The sequence below is a fragment of the Crotalus tigris genome, unplaced genomic scaffold, assembly GCF_016545835.1.
Source record: "Crotalus tigris isolate CLP2741 ecotype Arizona unplaced genomic scaffold, ASM1654583v1 scf7180000017614.5298720, whole genome shotgun sequence".
NCBI lineage: Eukaryota > Metazoa > Chordata > Lepidosauria > Squamata > Viperidae > Crotalus > Crotalus tigris.
In genome coordinates this window covers 2,964,810-2,982,028 of record NW_024096513.1, presented here as the reverse complement: position 1 = coordinate 2,982,028, position 17,219 = coordinate 2,964,810, and the positions used below count along the sequence as shown (strand labels likewise).

General features: G+C 46.8%; 1 protein-coding gene across 1 annotated transcript; it reads right to left on the bottom strand.

Annotated features, from left to right (window-relative positions):
• Positions 1-2,614: 2,614 nt before the first annotated feature.
• Positions 2,615-16,221, bottom strand: MTF1 (metal regulatory transcription factor 1). The gene is made up of 11 exons (XM_039329224.1): positions 16,077-16,221; positions 15,345-15,817; positions 12,458-12,696; positions 11,238-11,369; positions 10,146-10,219; positions 9,735-9,868; positions 7,067-7,144; positions 6,684-6,786; positions 5,412-5,935; positions 5,189-5,252; positions 2,615-4,283 (listed from the first exon to the last, which is right to left on the bottom strand). The coding sequence occupies exons 2-11, from the start codon at positions 15,765-15,767 to the stop codon at positions 4,180-4,182; spliced, it is 1,875 nt and encodes a 624-aa protein (XP_039185158.1). The 5' UTR covers positions 15,768-15,817; positions 16,077-16,221; the 3' UTR covers positions 2,615-4,179.
• Between the last annotated feature and the right edge of the window lie 998 nt (positions 16,222-17,219).

The window sequence follows — 17,219 nt, the reverse complement described above, 5'->3', positions numbered from 1 at the left end:
AAAAATACAACTTTTTAAAATTTATTCTTCTGGTGTTTTGGAAAGCTCTTCCTTTGGAAGTACTGTACCTATAGTGAGCGTCTTCACATCACTCAACGCACAGACATTTGATCCCAGGTTTCAAAGTTAAACTAAATGTGCTTAAACACAATACAGGTACTCCTGAGAGAAACAGGTAACTTCAAATCCTCCCGCCATGTCCTGTGAGGTTGTGGAGTTTAGCCATAACAACACTGAGGCAAGGTTCCCACAACATGCGTTAAGCTGATCTTCCAATCACCCAATTCACAGGCCACCTCAAATCATAAATTAATACAATGGGCTGATCAATTACCAAACCAAGACTAACCAAACTTCAACAGTTGTGCATTGCAGTGGTTAAGTCTTTCGTAACCCGGCTAAACCTTTCATGCAAACCCAGTCAGAGTCTGATCATGAAGATTTAGATCACAGTCCAAAAGTGAAGGGGACCAGGAAGGCACTTTCAAAAATTATCTGAGAACCTTTGGAGTCTCCAGGTTCCTTACTCTAAGAAGCAATCAATCAATCATTCTTTGTGGGAAAGTGCCTGCTGAAAAAAGGAAGGAAACCGCTTTTATTAAACTCAAGGGTTTTCTCTCCTTCCATCTTGAACCAGTTGAGGGTGTTTTTCTGCCCAACAGGAAAAGGTGCATCTGAAACTTTCATGGTTGGAACAATGGGAAATACCTATTTCCTGGTGTGCCTTAATCCTACATTGGACTAATCCAAAATTGAAAAGAGAGGCTTAGACTGTTTTTTTGATATTCAGTAGAGTCCCACATCTAGCTACACTCCAAATCCTGACTGTGGCTAGATAGAATGGTACTTTGCTTTCCCCCCATATAAACTAAGCCAGTATCTTAGTATTTGGAAAGAAATAACACTGCAAAATGAAAACAAAACAAAACAAAAACTTCAAATAACATATTTTGAAATAAAAACAACAATCGTTCTTCCCTGGACTATATTGGTGTAGACTGCATGTGGGAAGAAAAGCTAAAACACCCAAGTGATAAGGAAAATATAATGCATTTACTTGAAAGTGTCCACTGCATAGAGACTGGCCTTGGCCAGCGTGCACACTATTGAAAACACAGTGTGGATAACATACCATTTCCACCCATTTTCACAAACATACACACAGACACACCATACATAAATATATCCAGTTTCCTTGGCATTTTTTAGTGCAGAACAGACTCCAAAGCTTAGAAACAATAAACAATGCAGAAGTTGAAAAAGCAGCCCACACCAGCAGGAAATATTGGCTAAAAACAGGAGATGCTATTTTTAGACTGTTGAAGTGAATGCAAAAGATATGATAGGAGAGTAGCATTTACTTCCTGGGCCAACAAACGCCCCGAACAAGATTTCCTGTCCTTTAATAGATGAGAACTTGCCAGTGTTACTGTCATCTCTTCCAAGGTTAGCTGGTCTTTTGCTGGTACCTTGAAATTCTGGAACATCTGGCATCTTGGAAATAAGACAGACAATGCAGCGGTGGGGCACTCAGAGAGCAGGAACACGGTCTTCAGAACAGCTTCACAACCAATGAAGAGCAGCCGGTTTCTTCCCCCCCTTGTGAGGAGCAGGACAGAGCTGGGAAGGTCTCCGAGTAGTGACCAAAACTGGAAAGATTCTGATTTGACCAAGTCTATTCAGGCTGCTAATGGAGGTTTTGCATAGACTGGACATTTGCTTAAAGATGCATAACTCAGAAAAGGGCATAGTGATGGTTTTGCACCCCTTCCCTCAATCCCACATAAACACACTTGTGCACACGCACACACAAATACACACATATAACCACACTCACAGAGTGCATGTGGACACTTCTAGCTAAATGTATTGCACTGAAGTTAAGTACTTTTTTTTTTTTTTTTGTGCACACCACATACTTTTTTTTACTCGGAACAAAAAGGAGGAAAATACCCAAGGACTGTGAACACTTATTTACAAATGACATTGCAGCCATCAGCTGAAAGAGAACTAAAGTGCATTTTAGAGGCCAGCGAGTAAGTGTAAGTAGATCAGCCCCAGTGAACTATATTCCTTCCCTAAAGTTAAAATAGCAGAAGCAACTGCCAGTGTGTACTAGACTCCAGAGCCAGTTTTTCTAAAACACAGTCATTTCCATGTTTGTGAACTACAATTTCAGAATTCCCCAGCTTGTGTAATCAGTGCTGAGAAGTCTGAGAGATGAAGTCCGTATCTCAGAAGCTGCCCACTTTCCCTGCTCTAACGACTTGCTCCCACCCCTCAATACACAGCTGAGATGAAATCCCCGGGGACTCTTTACTCCCTGGAGTCTTGGTACAATTAAGTTACTCAACTCTAGGCCCGTAAGCAAAGCCACAGAATGAGCTGGCTCCCAAAGTCACAGGAGGGGGCAACCTTTCCAATAGGCAGCAACAAGCAAAGGGAACACTCTTTTAACATGTGATCAAGATCCATGCAGGGACACGCTAGTTCCAGTGTTTCTCAACCTTGACAATTTTAAGGCACGTGGACTTCAACTCCCAGAATTCCACAGCCAGCAATGCTGGCTGTGGAATTCTGGGAATTGAAGTCCACGTGCCTTAAAATTGTCAAGGTTGAGAAACACTGCGCTAGTCTAAACCCCACCCCAACTGAGAGTAGAGTAGTTCTGCAAAGTCAACAAGAAGCACCTTAACTACACAAGCCTCACAGGCACATGGGAAGATTCAGGAGGTTCTTGTCTGTGTTTAACTTAGGAGGAAGCGGAGCATGAGAAATGCCCATGGACTGCAGATACTCACAGAGGAACAGCAACCAGCTACCCAGTCCCTCTCCTGCAGCAGCGCTGGGAACCTGCAAGGGGCCTTGCAGTCACCTCCACTTCCTCCACCTTTGCTTTTTGGCCATCCTGCCTGCCTCTCAGCTTGAGAAAAAGCTCTTGGACAGGCATCCTAAGCAACGATCGCTTGTCCTAGGAACAAGAGGATTACTAGAAAAATCCAAGCACAGTGGATGTGACAAAATAAAAACGTTGTACAAAACTTTAGAAAGGAGTCTTCCCAAAACCTTCCAGGCATTCTATGCTGGGATTTTACCCTGAGTTAAGTTAAGAGAGAAAAGGCCCCCTTCCCCTGTGGGGCAGGTCAGCTGTCTCACTGCACCCCAATTGTCCGCTGAAGGAAGGGGAGTCTGCTTTGCCAGACCAAGCTGGATTGCTCCCCGGTCTCCACTGGACCGACAGCGAGACCCCCGAGCGCCTCTCTGAGCCCCCTAAAGCCAGCCAATCGGAGAGAAACGTTTTCTAGGCAAGAGCTGCTCTGTGCCGAGAGAGTCATTCTGATAAAGCTGAACAGTGCAAATCCTTTTAGCCCCTGAATTCATGTAAACACCCAGGCAGTGCACTTGGTTGCCAAGAAGGGCAGAAAGGTAAGATGAAAGAGCCAGCAGCCCTTGTGCTCATGTGCAAAGTCTGATCGTGACGCCCGCTGCTTGCTTTCTATAGCTAGCAAACAAGACGAAGCCGCGAGGGCATCCCCACTCCTCTTTCCTTCTGCTGCTAGGGAGAGGTCCCCCCCCCCCGACTGTCTCCGTTATCACACCAACGTTGACTTCTTTCCCCTCCCTACTTACAGGGCACCTACCCCGAACCAGCCCCTAGAAGCCTAGAAGTACTCCACTCCACCCTCCTTGAAAGCCAGGCGCAGCCCGCCTGCCCAAGTGACCGATTCCTAGGCTCACATTGAGCAGAGCCGGCGGGGCTGCGTCTCCTCTTGGGGAAAAGGGGATCCCGTCACACTCTCCGGGGCAGCTGGCCCTCCTCCATCTCAGCTGTTGCTCTCCAGGGCTTCGCTAAGGAAAGCTGCTGCCCAAGGCAAGTCCCTCCTCCCCTTGCGAGAGTGGCTCAAGGGGAACGAGAGGAGAGGCCGTCTCCAGGCTCTGGAGGGAAAGAAAGCGGGAGGCCTCCATGGCACTTAGGGACTGCTTTGGGGGGCCGGGCAGGTGTCCCAGGAGGGTAGTCTGCTGGCCAGCAGGAGGCAACGCGGACGAACAGCCAGCAGCAGCGGCGGCGGCAGCAGCAGCGGATGTACTGGGCACCGTCCTGGGCAAGCCCTGTGGCTCCGGGGCCGGGGGGTTCCCCGAGGTCTTGGAGACGAGGGAGGGAGAGTCTTTGCTGCCAGCTTAATCCTTGCTCGTGTCTCGGCAGGCGCACTGGCACTGGCACACCTCTTCCTGCTTGATGATGATCACAGGCACGCTCAGGCCAATCTGCTGCACGGGACTCCCTGGAGAGAAAGCAAGGCGTCACTCCGCGGAGAGGCCCCCGCTGCTTCTCTTGAGAAGGGCCGCGAGGCAAGGCTCAGAGAAAAGCCTCTTCCAGGAGGGCCATTTTTGTGTCCATCGCGGCCGCTGGCTAGCAACATCGCCTCCCTCTAGGTCAGGGGTTCTCAACCTTTTTAATGCCGCGACCCCCAACCGGTTGTAAGTCGAGGACTACTCAACTGGTGCAGCACCATTTGCAGAATGGGACTTTTGGCGGGCTCAGCAGGGCAGAGACAGCCTGGACACTTCCTATTGGCTTTTGAAAGCCAATAGAATTAGACTCTATTCAAGAGAGTCTATTCTATTGGCTTTCAAAAGCCAATAGAATAAAAGGGAGTAGCACAGCTAAGGAAAAGGGGGAAAAAATGGCAGACTGCGTTGTTTGGCGACCCCCGTGAAATGGTCATTCGACCCCAAATGGGGTCCCGACCCACAGGTGGAGAACCACTGGTCTAGGTAGCTTTGCAAGCCGGCAGCTACTGCTGAGGTCAGATATCTCAGGCCATGGCTCGGGCTCAGCAGCTCTTCTCGAGGCAGAAACGGCGTTATCCAGCATCAATCTCATGCTCGTGGAAGTAAATGTCCTCTGTTGCAACCCACAACTTTGCTGCCCTCCCTAGGGAAGCCCCTTACGCCCCCCCCCTCAGAGTGTATGGTGGAGCCCCTCCCCCCGTTTTGCATTAGTAAGGAGGACGCCCATCAGTCAATGGATTTCCCTTGGGAAGGAGATGCAGATAGCCCCAAATCACATGGCTGAAGACCAGTGATCAGGCTCCCCTCCCCTCCCCCATCCTCCCTGCCACTCTTAGCAGCAGCTCTTTTGGGGGGGGGGTGTCAAAGAATGTGGAGTTTTGTCAATGGGACTTACCTGCACTGCCAGCTACAGGGAGAGCAGTTGTGAAGAAGACCTTCTCTACAACAGGAGCCTGTGGCTTGGAAAGAAAAGTGGGGGGGGGGGGTGTCAAGCCTGTGAAGACCAGAGGTTGCAGCTCCCCACAGTAGTAAAGAGACCCTTGCAGAATACTCGGGACCCGATTTTGCAATCTTGCACAGCTCTGATAACACCACCCCCTCACGCCTCTGGGACTTACCATTTGCTCTTGGCTCTGCAGCGTCCCGGTGGCGCCATTTAAAATCCACTGGAGGTTTTGTTCTCCCATGATGATGCCGGACTGAAAAATGGCTGGGTTTTGGGAGGGGGCGATGGTAACCCTGGGATTGCTGGGCGGTGCAGGCTTTCCTCCCACGGGCGCAGTCTGAACTCTGCCGGGCAGGACCTCAGGGGCACCCGCTGCTGGCCCAGAGGGGACCTCCGAGACCCCAGGAAGCCCAGCCCCCACGGGCTGCGCAGAGCGCTGCAGGTGGTGCAGGAAGCCCTGGGGATTGGCTGCCAAAAGCGTGCTGTTCAAAGGAGGCACTTCTGGAGGCTGCAGGAGAACGGCAGGGGTGCTGTACGCTGCTGGCTGGGCACCCGCAGAGGCAGGAGGCAGTGCTTGGGGGGAAGGCTCAGAGATGCCAAGCTGGAGAACAAGCGGCAGAGATAAGGGCACAGTCTCTCCTGGTGCTGGCTGGGCTGCTAGAACTGGCTTGGTATCAAAATCTCCCATCAAGGCATCTGTCAAACAAGCACAGGGAGCATCAAATCCATCTGTAGCCTGAAGCCTGCCCTAGCGGGCGCTTCCTGACAAGAGCCCAGGAAATCCGCAGTGGCGCAGCAGTTAGAGTGCAGTACTGCAGGCCACTTTAGCTGATTGTGTTCAGCAGGTCAGCGGTTCAAATCTCACCGGCTCACGGTTGACTCGGCCTTCCATCCTTCCGGGGTAGGTAAAATGAGGACCCAGATTGTTGGGGGCAATGTAAATATATATATACATTGCTTGCTGGTGTACACCGCTTAGAGAGTGCTTGCACTTAAAGCGGTATATAAGTCTCATAAATAAATAAATAAATAAATAAATAAATAAATAAATAAATAAGTTGGACGCTCACACAGCTGCAGGGGAAAAGTTGCCCCTCTCTTAAATTTTGCCCTGCTTCCTTCCGAGATCACACACTACTGTGCTACACTGCTCTGGTAAGGAAGGCATGGATATGACCCACATCAGTTGGCCTGGAGCAACGTTTTCCCTCCAGGTAGTCCAGCCCAGAGAGTCCTCCCTGTTCCCAGAGAACGCTTTCCTTCATCAGAGCATTAGATGCACAGGAGACCCAGCACGTGGGGCCTTTTCTTTTATTCTCAGGTGCCGTTTCTCTTTACTGAACCGGGCTCTGAGGGGCTGCCAGCTCAGCTGTTCTTGAGCCACGGACAGTCTGCTCCGATCTGAGGATCACTGCTCATGGGGCATGGCCAAGGGAACACGTACCTGTGTGCTGAGAATCTTCCTGATTTGGAGGAAGCTCCGGGCTCTGGAACATGGACTCGAAGATGCTTGCTGGTGAGATTGTACTCAGGTCTGGTCCATGTGCCTACAGAAAGGAAACCGTCGTTAAGGCATCCCAGTTCAGTGATCTGGTGCCCAAGCTCAGGGCAAGCACTAACTCTAGACCCAGGAAAGACAACATAGAGCAGGCTGTTTGCAGTACTCTGCTGGAGAAATCCAATAAGCCAGCTTGCTTTCTGCAGCATGATAAACATGTATCATTGATTGGCGAGCACAGGCCCTCCTCCAGAGAGATGGCCAGAGGCTACTTATATACACAACACCCTCTACTTGGGCTATTATAACCAAAGGCAAGAGATGCTTACTGGATCTGAATTATCCCGCAGTTCTGAATCTGTGGACATAAGGCTTAAGTCGCTCAGGCAGAATGAGTGGTGTGTATCCTGCAGAAGAGGAGAGGGAGCCCAAATTAAGCGAGGGAGCATTCAGAACAGAGCAGGGGAACTGAGGGCCACCTGCCTCGTTCTGGTCAATCACACCCAACACAGCCCGGAAGGCCAAAATCCCCTAAGCCCCAAATCACAGCCATAAGCGTGGTTCCATCTCGAATGTCACACTTTTCAACAGCATCAGACCTTCACTTCAGAATGCGCAGTGATCAACGCTGACCCAAGATTCTTCTGGCTTTTGTAAAACACAAGGGATTGCTCAGTGAGAGAGTTTGGAGCAGAAGAGAGCACGGGTGAGGAACTGCCCCTGGGTGCTGCAGTGACTCACCCAACTCCAAGGAAGGAGCCGGCAACTTTAGAGACGGCCAAATCAAAAGAGGAGCCACGGAGAGAGAGAGAGAGAGAAGATTGGCAAGTCAAAGTAGGAGGGATTGGACTCCCTTATTTTTTACCAGCAGCAGGAATTCCAGATTATACACAAATAAAACAATTATTTATTAAACTTGTACATCACCCAACTCTCAATGACTGAGCAGCTCAGAACAATGGAAGAAGTTAAAATAGTTATTTGAACTTATGTGCTCCTCTAGTGGTATGAGGGAAAGACCTTGGGGGGTGGTGTGAAGAGAAGTTGCCTAAGGAAGAGCCTTCCAATAAGAGTATGCGTAGCTCACAACTGCAGATTGGGCAGAACAAGAGGCTCAGAATTTGTTTGATAAAGCAGATTGGGGAACCACTGCTTCTGCACATCTGCAACTGTGGCATCCACTGTCCACCTGCTTTGTCTCGTGTGTTGGTAGAAATCGATGAGTCTTCCATGATTGGTATTTGAAACTGGCATTATTTGCAAATATTTTATAAGTACTGTTTAAACTGCAGTGGCTCCAAAGGCAGTCAAAAAAGAAGAAGAATTTTGAGCATCACACATTCCAGCCAAAAAGTAGGATTGGTTGAAAAGTCAGAGTCGGGATGAGCACTGGAGAATTGTATAAAGACACTGCATTTGATATTTGTAAAGCAAAGGGTATGCTAAAGAAAAATTTACAATATAAAGCTACCAATAACACAGCTGCAACTGGAGCAAGAAAACATGAGAATGGTGCAGACAAGAGCTCTCAACAAAGCAGTGATGAAATTATAAACAGGCAGAAATATCAACAAAGACTTGGGTATTTATACTAATAGATCGCACAGAGTAACACAAGTCATATTTAGCAAATTGTGTTAGCAAAGCGTGCTAAAAGACCTAATTCAACCCTTTGCCACCTACTGTATATACTGTAATTCAGAGGAAGGATGGCTTATATAATGGATTCTTCAGGACTGAATCGTCAATAACTTTGCCAGAAGTCAGAAAGTGGTATCAAGAGTAGGTGCTGAAGATGTCCCTTGGAAACATGGAGCCTGCTGACAAAGTCCCCACTCATTCTTTGGGGAAAAAGCATTCAAAAGCTCTACAACTTAAGTGCGTAGTTTTGCCCGCTAAAATCAGTCACCAATCCTATGAACCAGAGGATGGTTTTGTTAAATAAAACATTTTGGACGAAGTAATGGCTGGGCGGATGGACAATCTGAACAAGAAACAGATAACGTATGTTACAAAGCCTTAGATACTTCTGCTCAATCAGAAATCTTCAACTTTGCTACAGTTGGAAAGCAATCAAAAGTCCAATGTGGGCAAATGGCTGGGGAAAAAACTGCTTTGTGATGGGAGGAAGAATTGCAGTTTGAAGGAATGAAAAAAGGACAACCATTGGATAAAAAATAAAACTGACTTGGCTTCTCAGATAAAAGTGTGTTTGTTGTGGTAAAAAAAAAAAAATCACATTTGCCATTTAATGAATAAGTGGCTTTATAGAAATCCCATCCTCCTCAACTGGTCCTCAAAGTTTTACTGTACAAGTATTTCTCGACTTACGGCCAATCGCTTAATGACTGTTCAAAATTACAACTGGCCCAGAATGGGTGCTTTACAGCCTCCAAAGTACCTGGTTGTTACAAAATGTCACCTCCCCCCCCCCCCAGATCACTTGACCACAGTTTGGGTGCTTGGTAATTGGCTCATCTTTGCAACCAGTTGCAGAGTCCCCTGGTCACATAGTTGTGACCTGTGCTGTTTTTTGCCAGTCCATTCAGAAGAATGACTTCACACTTACGATTGCAGCATTTGGTTAACAATGGTGGACTTGCTTAATAACTGCAGTGATTTATTTAATGACCACTGCAAAAAATATGTTGTAAAACCGGGTCCATTCCCCTGTGTGCCTTGAATTACAACCGTAACCAGAATTTCCAGGAAATCCAGTCCCAAATGCCGTCTAAGGTCAAGGACTACCTATACTGATCTTTAAGTTTTTATATGAACCAAAATCCTAGTATCAGAAATAAATATTATTGTATTGCAGTACTGTTCAGATCTAATTATCAGCCTGTTTTGGAGGCAAGAGTATTGCTTGACACGCATAGTTTCCTTGTGAAATTTCAGCTGCAAAGATTGCAGGAGTGGGACTTCTAGAAAAGTTTAATTGCTGATGCTGTTACTCATGAAGCACACCAAGGTTTAACGAAAGAGCTAAACACCCACCTCGGAGAGGTTGTTGTTGGAGAATAAAGTGTATGAGGATCCTTTTTCGTGTCCTTTCATGTGACTTTTGAGGCTATATTGCGTGCTAAAGGCCTTTTCACACCCATTGCTGGGACAAAAGAAAGGTCTTTCACCTACAGTGGAAGAAATCAACAGACGTATCAATGAAATCAGAGATCCACCCGTCAACCTCTGGATTCCAGCAGATCGACAATTTTGAATACTCACAACAGGCTTATTTCTAAATTCACTGCAGAGGATGAGAACTAGGCTCTTAGTAAGCAGAATCCTAATGTAGCAAATTATGAAAGTTATCAAAACAAGGAGGCTCCACCAGTGTTAACTCAAACATGTTTACTTTCTTAAATTGCCATGAAAGGATTCAGGGGTCAGAAGTCTCCCAGGTCTTACCAGTGTGTGTCCTGACATGTGTCTTCAGATGATGACTAACTGCGAAGGCTTTCCCACAGCCATCATGGCCACATCTACGGGAGAAAGCAGGGAGGCTTACAGCATCACTTTCACAACCTTGCAGTGTGCCAGCTTCAACTCCTTTCAGGCACGCTGGCTTTATAAGAGCCCTTGTGACAGTGGTTGCCAAGCTAAGTAAAAATAATATACGTGATACGGCTGCAAAAAGGCAAACCAAAAGGAATACAAAGGCAAAGGTGTCCCCAGGGGTTTTACCCCACAAGTTGTGACTGACTTTAGGGGGTAGCGCTCATCTTTGTTTTTTTAAGCCAAAGAGCCAGCATTGTCTGAAGATATTTCTGTGATGTGGCCAGCATGACATCACACCGCAGCACAGAGAGCACAGTGAAAAGGAACACTGTTTCAAAATTAAGAAAGACCCACTTTTCTCCCCTCAGGTCCTATACAGAATGCTGGAAGAGGCTTAGAAAAGGGTGGCGTAGATGAAACCCACAAAGACATCAAAGAAGCTTTAGCTTTGAAAAGAGAAGATTGTGGGATACAAGAGAATTCAAATACTTATATTCTCTATCCTTTCAGAGAATAGGACATGGACTAACAAATATAAGCTGCAGGAAGGCAGATTCCAGTTAAGTATTTTAAGAAGAAGAACACAGAGTAGTGAAGGAATTCTGCCTTTCCTTCAGGAACTCAAGTGGCTTAGATGGCAATTTTTCTTGACATCCCCACGAAGTGCCTCTGAGCTTCTACAGAAAGGGGCACTTTTGCATCAGGCTGATCTTCTCCAGCTGAGCAATTAAGAGTGCTAAACCTAGTTGTTTTTCTACTACAAACTAGTCTAATGTTGAGTGGCACTGAACAAATGAAGCTGTGCACTCTGCCAGATAACTGAACATTGGCCAGAGATGTACACACTGGAAATGTGTTTGGGAATTTATACATTATAGATAGGCCTCAGTGAATAAACTGCTTCCAAGAGGTTGGAGCAGACATTATGGTACACCGTCTGTTTAAAAGCCTGGCAAAGGGCCCAGGAGACAATGCCATTCATGCAGCAACCAGACAACTTACCTGAATGGCTTCTCTCCAGTGTGAGTCCGAATGTGTTTCCGCAGATCGCTGAGGGTGGTAAAGTACTTGCTGCAACCTTCTGATTCACAGTTAAATGTTTTCCCCGTGTGAAGCCTCTGATGGGCTTTTAACCTAAAGAAGAAGGGGGGTGGAGAATGTCTCTTCTGATCCAAGACACGCCCTGCAGTGAAAGAGCAAGGCCCACCTGACACGATTACAGATTTGGGCCAAGGTTCTGCACACTGAAAACACCCACCAAAGCCCACATTTTAGTGGAAGACATTGTGCGGGTGATGTACATCAGGCAAATAAATTCTGCAAGAGCCACAAGCGTTGATGTGAGAGATCTAGGGCAGTGGTTCTTAACCTGGGCGATATTGCCCCCCAGGGGGCGATTTCGTTTTTCAGGGGGGTGATGGAACAAAAAGGGGGCGATATGGGGGTGATGGAGCGAGAAGTTTTGGGGACACTTTTGAGATTTTTTTCATACAGTGAATTGCTGTCTATCTGTCATACAAAAACATCAGATCGCTCGCTATTAGTGGATTGAATTGTGTTTTCAAATGTTCTTCCAGCTAGCTTCAGTACAGAACGCCATACATATGTGAATACGCATTGCTTATCTTCATGCGCGTTGCACAGTAGCCTCTACCCTTTTTATATTTCTTTTTGCGTCTTAAATTTCACTTATAATTCAATCATTAAATAATTACTGTTTTTCTTTTCGGGCATTTCACTTTCTTGCAATTGAATTTTGTTTTCAGTGATCATTACATTTAAGTGTCTTGAATAAATAAGATGATAATGAAATACATGTATCAAGAAGTTTGGGAATAAAGTGATGGGTGGCACCAAAATTTTTCACACAGTTCAGATATGGGAAAAAGACTGGAAATAAATTATTTGAATAGATATGTCCTGATGACAATTTTAAAGAAAACAAAACTAAGTGTTTGCATAAATTGAAGAATTATTTCCTATGTTGTGATTGAGAAGTTATGTTGGAGGAGGGGGGTGATGACAACTTCCTCATTGGCTCAAGGGGGCGATTCGTTCAAAAAGGTTAAGAACCACTGACCTAGGGAGTGGGCATAGGACAGGGTAAAATATATTTCACTGGGGACATTATCCAACAACCAGGAGTACCCATTTCTCTCTCCCCATACATAAGCAACCATTTCTCCTGATGAATACGAGATTTTCAAAATTCATCCTCTTACCTGTACAGTGTATTGAAGGCTTTTTCACAACCTTGAACATCACACTCAAAGGGCTTCTCCTTGGTGTGCACCCGGACATGGATTTTCAGGCTGTAGGATGTCAGAAAGGCCTTCCCACAGCCCTCCTGATTGCACACAAAGGTGTATTCCCCGCGGTGGGTCTTCTGGTGGGTGCGCAGGTTGCCCGCAGTGCTGTAGGTACGAGGGCAGCCCTCAAATGTGCACTGGTAGCGCTTCACCTGTCAGACAAACAACCATCATTCAAATCAATGTTGGCCTAATCCGGGTCACAGAGCTACTGTTTGAGTTCAGGAGGCAGCAAAAGCAGCGGAGAGAATGGCTGCAGTCTCTATGATATCTCCTGAACTCAAAGACACATTTTTTCAGCCTGTGTAGCTACCATGCCATTGAGCAAATCCACACTGGATTTAAACACAGGGTTGACCCACAACACTCTGTTTGCGTGTTATGCAAACATAGCTGCTTGCTCTGAACAGAATAAGAAGAGGTCCTCCTTTGGTCTTAGGCAGCCCCATGACCCTATTCTTTGCTTAGGGGGGCACAGCAAGGAGTTGTAGATTCAGAAGAGCAGGCACACAAAATACAGCTAAATGCAAGCTCTATGCTAAAGTAGGCTCCCCAGCTTTCTATATCAATATTTTTCTTGTAGGTTATTTTATGCAACCTTAAGAAATATATAGAAGATCACTTCCCTTGAGAACCTATCCTAAATGTCTCTAGTGAATGCAACTTACATCTTAACAGCATCCATCATAAAAATAGCCCATGTCACGGCACCATCACCAAAAGATTTACCATGTCTGATTCAAGTACATGCTGTGTCATAATTCTCCATATGAATCATCATTTGTCCCTTATAAGTATATCTCGACTGGTTGCACAATGAAAAGCAGACTCACTCCAGACTTCTTAGAAATAAAAAAAAAAGTCTATACATACATTCATTAAATATAGTTAAGGTTTCCTTGGGGAAAATCTCTATCAACAACGGACAAAGTCTATGTCCTCTACACACAGATTTCTCAGAAGAGGCTTTCCTTCAGTTAGCAATCCACTACAATACACAGGTGGAGACTCACAAAGGTTTGCTGCGTAGATATGAAGGATAGGCATGGCTCAGATACTGACAGCATTTCAAGGAAGCTCCAAAATACAGTGAAAAATAACACTGGGTTCCTATCCTCACATCACAGCAAAAGCCATCATCTGCAAAGAGCTTACAAAGCATCAAAGGGATCTCAGTGCTGGAAAGTTTCAGTTAGGAGAGCTGTATACAAAATTTCCAAGGCATCAGATATACGATGGAACATAGTGAAGACAATTATCAACAAGTGGAGAAAATATGACACACTAGTGACATTGCCAAGATCTGGATGTCTCTCCAAAATTGATGGGGGAAAAAAAACCTGATCCAAGAAGGTGCCAGGAGACTTATAGCAACATTAAGGAGCTGCAGCAATTTCTGGCAAATACTGATTGTTTACTACATGTGACAACAATCTCCTGTATTCTTCATATGCCTGGGCTATGAGGTAGGATGGCAAGACAGAAGCTTTTCTCTTTCAAAAACAAACAAACAAACATCCAAGCCCAGCTACATTTTGCATTTCTGACAAAAGCATGTGGGCAAATGAATCTTTGATGAGACCAAGTTGGACTTTTTGCCATAATTTCAAAAAATATGTTTGGCACAAAACACTGTGCATCACCAAAAGTACATTATACCCACAGTGACGCATGTTGATGGTAACATTATGGTTTGGGCCTGCTTTTCTTCAGTTGGAACCAGGGCTTTAGTCAAAGTGGAGGGAATTATGAATAGTTCTAAATACCAGTCAATTTGGGCACAAAATTTTCAGGCCTCTAGTTAAAATGTTGAAGATGAATTTCACCTTTCAGCACAAAGAATACCTCCAAATCAACAAAAAAATGATTTCACCAGAAGATCAAAGTTTTGGAATGGCCCAGCCCTGAATCCAATTGTGAGGTGACCTGAAGGCAAGACTGATACAGACACCTACCCCAAAAGACCGAATGCTGTCATAAATCAAAAGGTGCTTTACTAAAATATTAGTTTAAGGCTGTGCAATCGTGTAATTGTACTTTGTTATTTCCCCCCTAAAATATTTCAGTTTTTCAACTGAATTATACAGCTCAAATATTATATTAAAGGTGGAAAAAATTCTGAAATAATTAATCTTGGTCTGATTTGTTTACATCTCACAAACATGGCATTTTAACAAGGGCGTGTAGACTTTCTACATCCACCATAATATATTACCCAAGAGCAGACAAAAGCAGTTTCTACTCATCCAGTTTAGTCTGGCAGGTTGGGCATGTTACGAGTCCTGTCAGCCAAGGAATATTGGCTGGTAGGAACCAGGAGACGTCTCTTCTCTGTTTCTCCCTGTCCTCTGGAACATCTTTCCTTCAGAGAGTGGATGACCGGGACTCTGCTGGCCTTCCATAAGATTGTGGAGATTTGGTTGTGTGCCTGGGCCTGGGGCCCAAGTGTGTTAAGGGTCCCGTTTCTTGGCTATATTAACATCTATGGCAATAGTTTTACTCGTGAATAAATACAGTATATATTTTTATGTTTTTATGATACTGTCCAGAGTCAGTAGTTGAAACAGGCCGTAACAGAAATTAAACAAAAACAAAATGGGCTTGGGCAATGTAGGCACCTTATCTTACATAGTTGCAGGCTTGGTGAATTTTAAGCCCCCCAAAATGCAGAAGAAAATAATATTCTCAGACAAACCAGAAAACACTCAACAACTTTTCAACAGGAACTGAAATTCTTCCAGTGAAGAACTTATTCAAGACGCCTCTCGGAAAGAGGGTCCTGTTTAAGCGGGTGACTTACTTCTTTAAGCTTGGTTTCAGGGCACTCTGACTGCAGAGTGAGGGTGGCCCCCTCAATGTTCCGGGGCATGGGAGTGGATCCAGGATGGATGGTCAAATGGATCTGATCTGGCGAAATAATGTGCTGCACGTAGCCCTGGGACATGCCTTCAGGATCGGCCATCAAATGAAATCTATCGTCGTGTAAGAAAGGCAGGAGATGCCCGCCTTGCCCTTCCTCTTCTTCTTCTTCCTCCTCCTCCTCCTCCTCCTCCAACGGCTCCTGGTCGTGCTCAATGAGGACGGTCGTCCTGTCGTAGATTGTCCGGGAGGAAGGCGAGGCCAGGCCATTCTGGTCATCGAACCTCATCAGTTTGTCCTCTCCAGCCAGGTCGTCTTCCTCCACCTCGTAGTAGATGACATTCCGCGGGCTGTTCTCCCCCATGGCTCAGTGGAGTTCGGGGACGGCCACGGGAGGAAGACGGGGCGGATTGCCTGCGAAGGGAAAACCGTGGACGAGTCAGGCCGCCGTCACCCGGCCCGGCCCGGCCCAGCCCAGCCCCGCTCCCGAGACCCAGACGGCCGACCCTGCGCCCACCGCCCGCCCCAGGCCCCAAGTGCTCGGAGAGCCGGCTCGTCGGCCGCCCCGCAGCCCTTCGCCCGCCTGACGACGACGAAGACGAAGGCCTGGACGTAGCAGCAGCAGCGCTGAGCCAGCCCGGCCCGGCGCCGCCCGCAGACGCCGTCGCCTCACCCGGTGCCCTCAGCGCCGGGTCAGGCCCGGCCCGGCCCGGCGCCATGATGCTGGCTCGTCCTCCGCCACCGCCGTTCTCTCCGCTCTACCCCGCCACCAGGGTCGCCGCAGCCCTCCGCGGTTCCGCTTCCGGCCTCGGGACAGCCCGTCGTGACGCTACACTTCCGGCCCGGGCCCTGCCCCGCCCCCCTGGGCCAGCCGATGGCTTCCTATGTGCGCTCCTCGCCATCAGGGGGCGCTGTTGCTGCGTGGCGTCTCCCCTCTGCCAGCCTGCGCCGGTGCGCCCTTCCAAGACGGATCCCCCCCTCCTCCTCCCTCGAGATGGTGGGGTCCGTCCCGGTTCCCATCCTGGGATGGGGGCTGCAAAGTGGTTTATCTTTCCGTCTCGTTGCGGTTTCCCCCCCCTCATATCTTGACGTGACTGATCTTGTTTTTTGCCCAGTTCCTTTGGAGTTGGATTTTTTTAATAGTAGCATATATTTTAGAACTGCTCCACCGTGAAAAAGGCGCAGCGTAATGTGAAATAAAAGACGGACAGAAGGAAGTTGCTATTTCCAAAGGCAGAGTGAAAAACTACATTTTAGCCCAGGGTCAGTGTCCGACCCTAATTTACAATCCAATATATTGTGCAAATTGAAAATATAGTATTATGTTCTAGGGCAGGGGTAGGCAACCTGGGCTCTTTTATGACTAGTGGACTTCAACTCCCAGAATTCCTGAGCCAGCCTGGCTCAGCTTGGAAACCTCTCCCTTTCCCCTCAGCATGGCTGGCTCAGGAATTAATCATCATCATCCATAATAATCATCCATAATAATAATAATAACAACAACAACTGGAGCACCACTTGAACACACTGCCTTTTGCTATTAGTCAATTGCAAAAGGCAGCCTTACTAGGAACTGCTTCCATCCTGCGACGATATCTGTAATACCATCAAACATCCACATCTGCCTATCCCAGGTCCTGGGTAAGGACTCGATAGAGACAAAATGCCAAATCCAGTCTGAACATCTGGCTGACTGTGCGATGATCCAAAACAATAATAATAATAAAAAGTTGGAAGATACTTTGGAAGTCATCTAGTCCAACCCCTGATTGTAACTATAAGAAGCAGGCAGGGAGTGTGCAAATCATATTTTTGT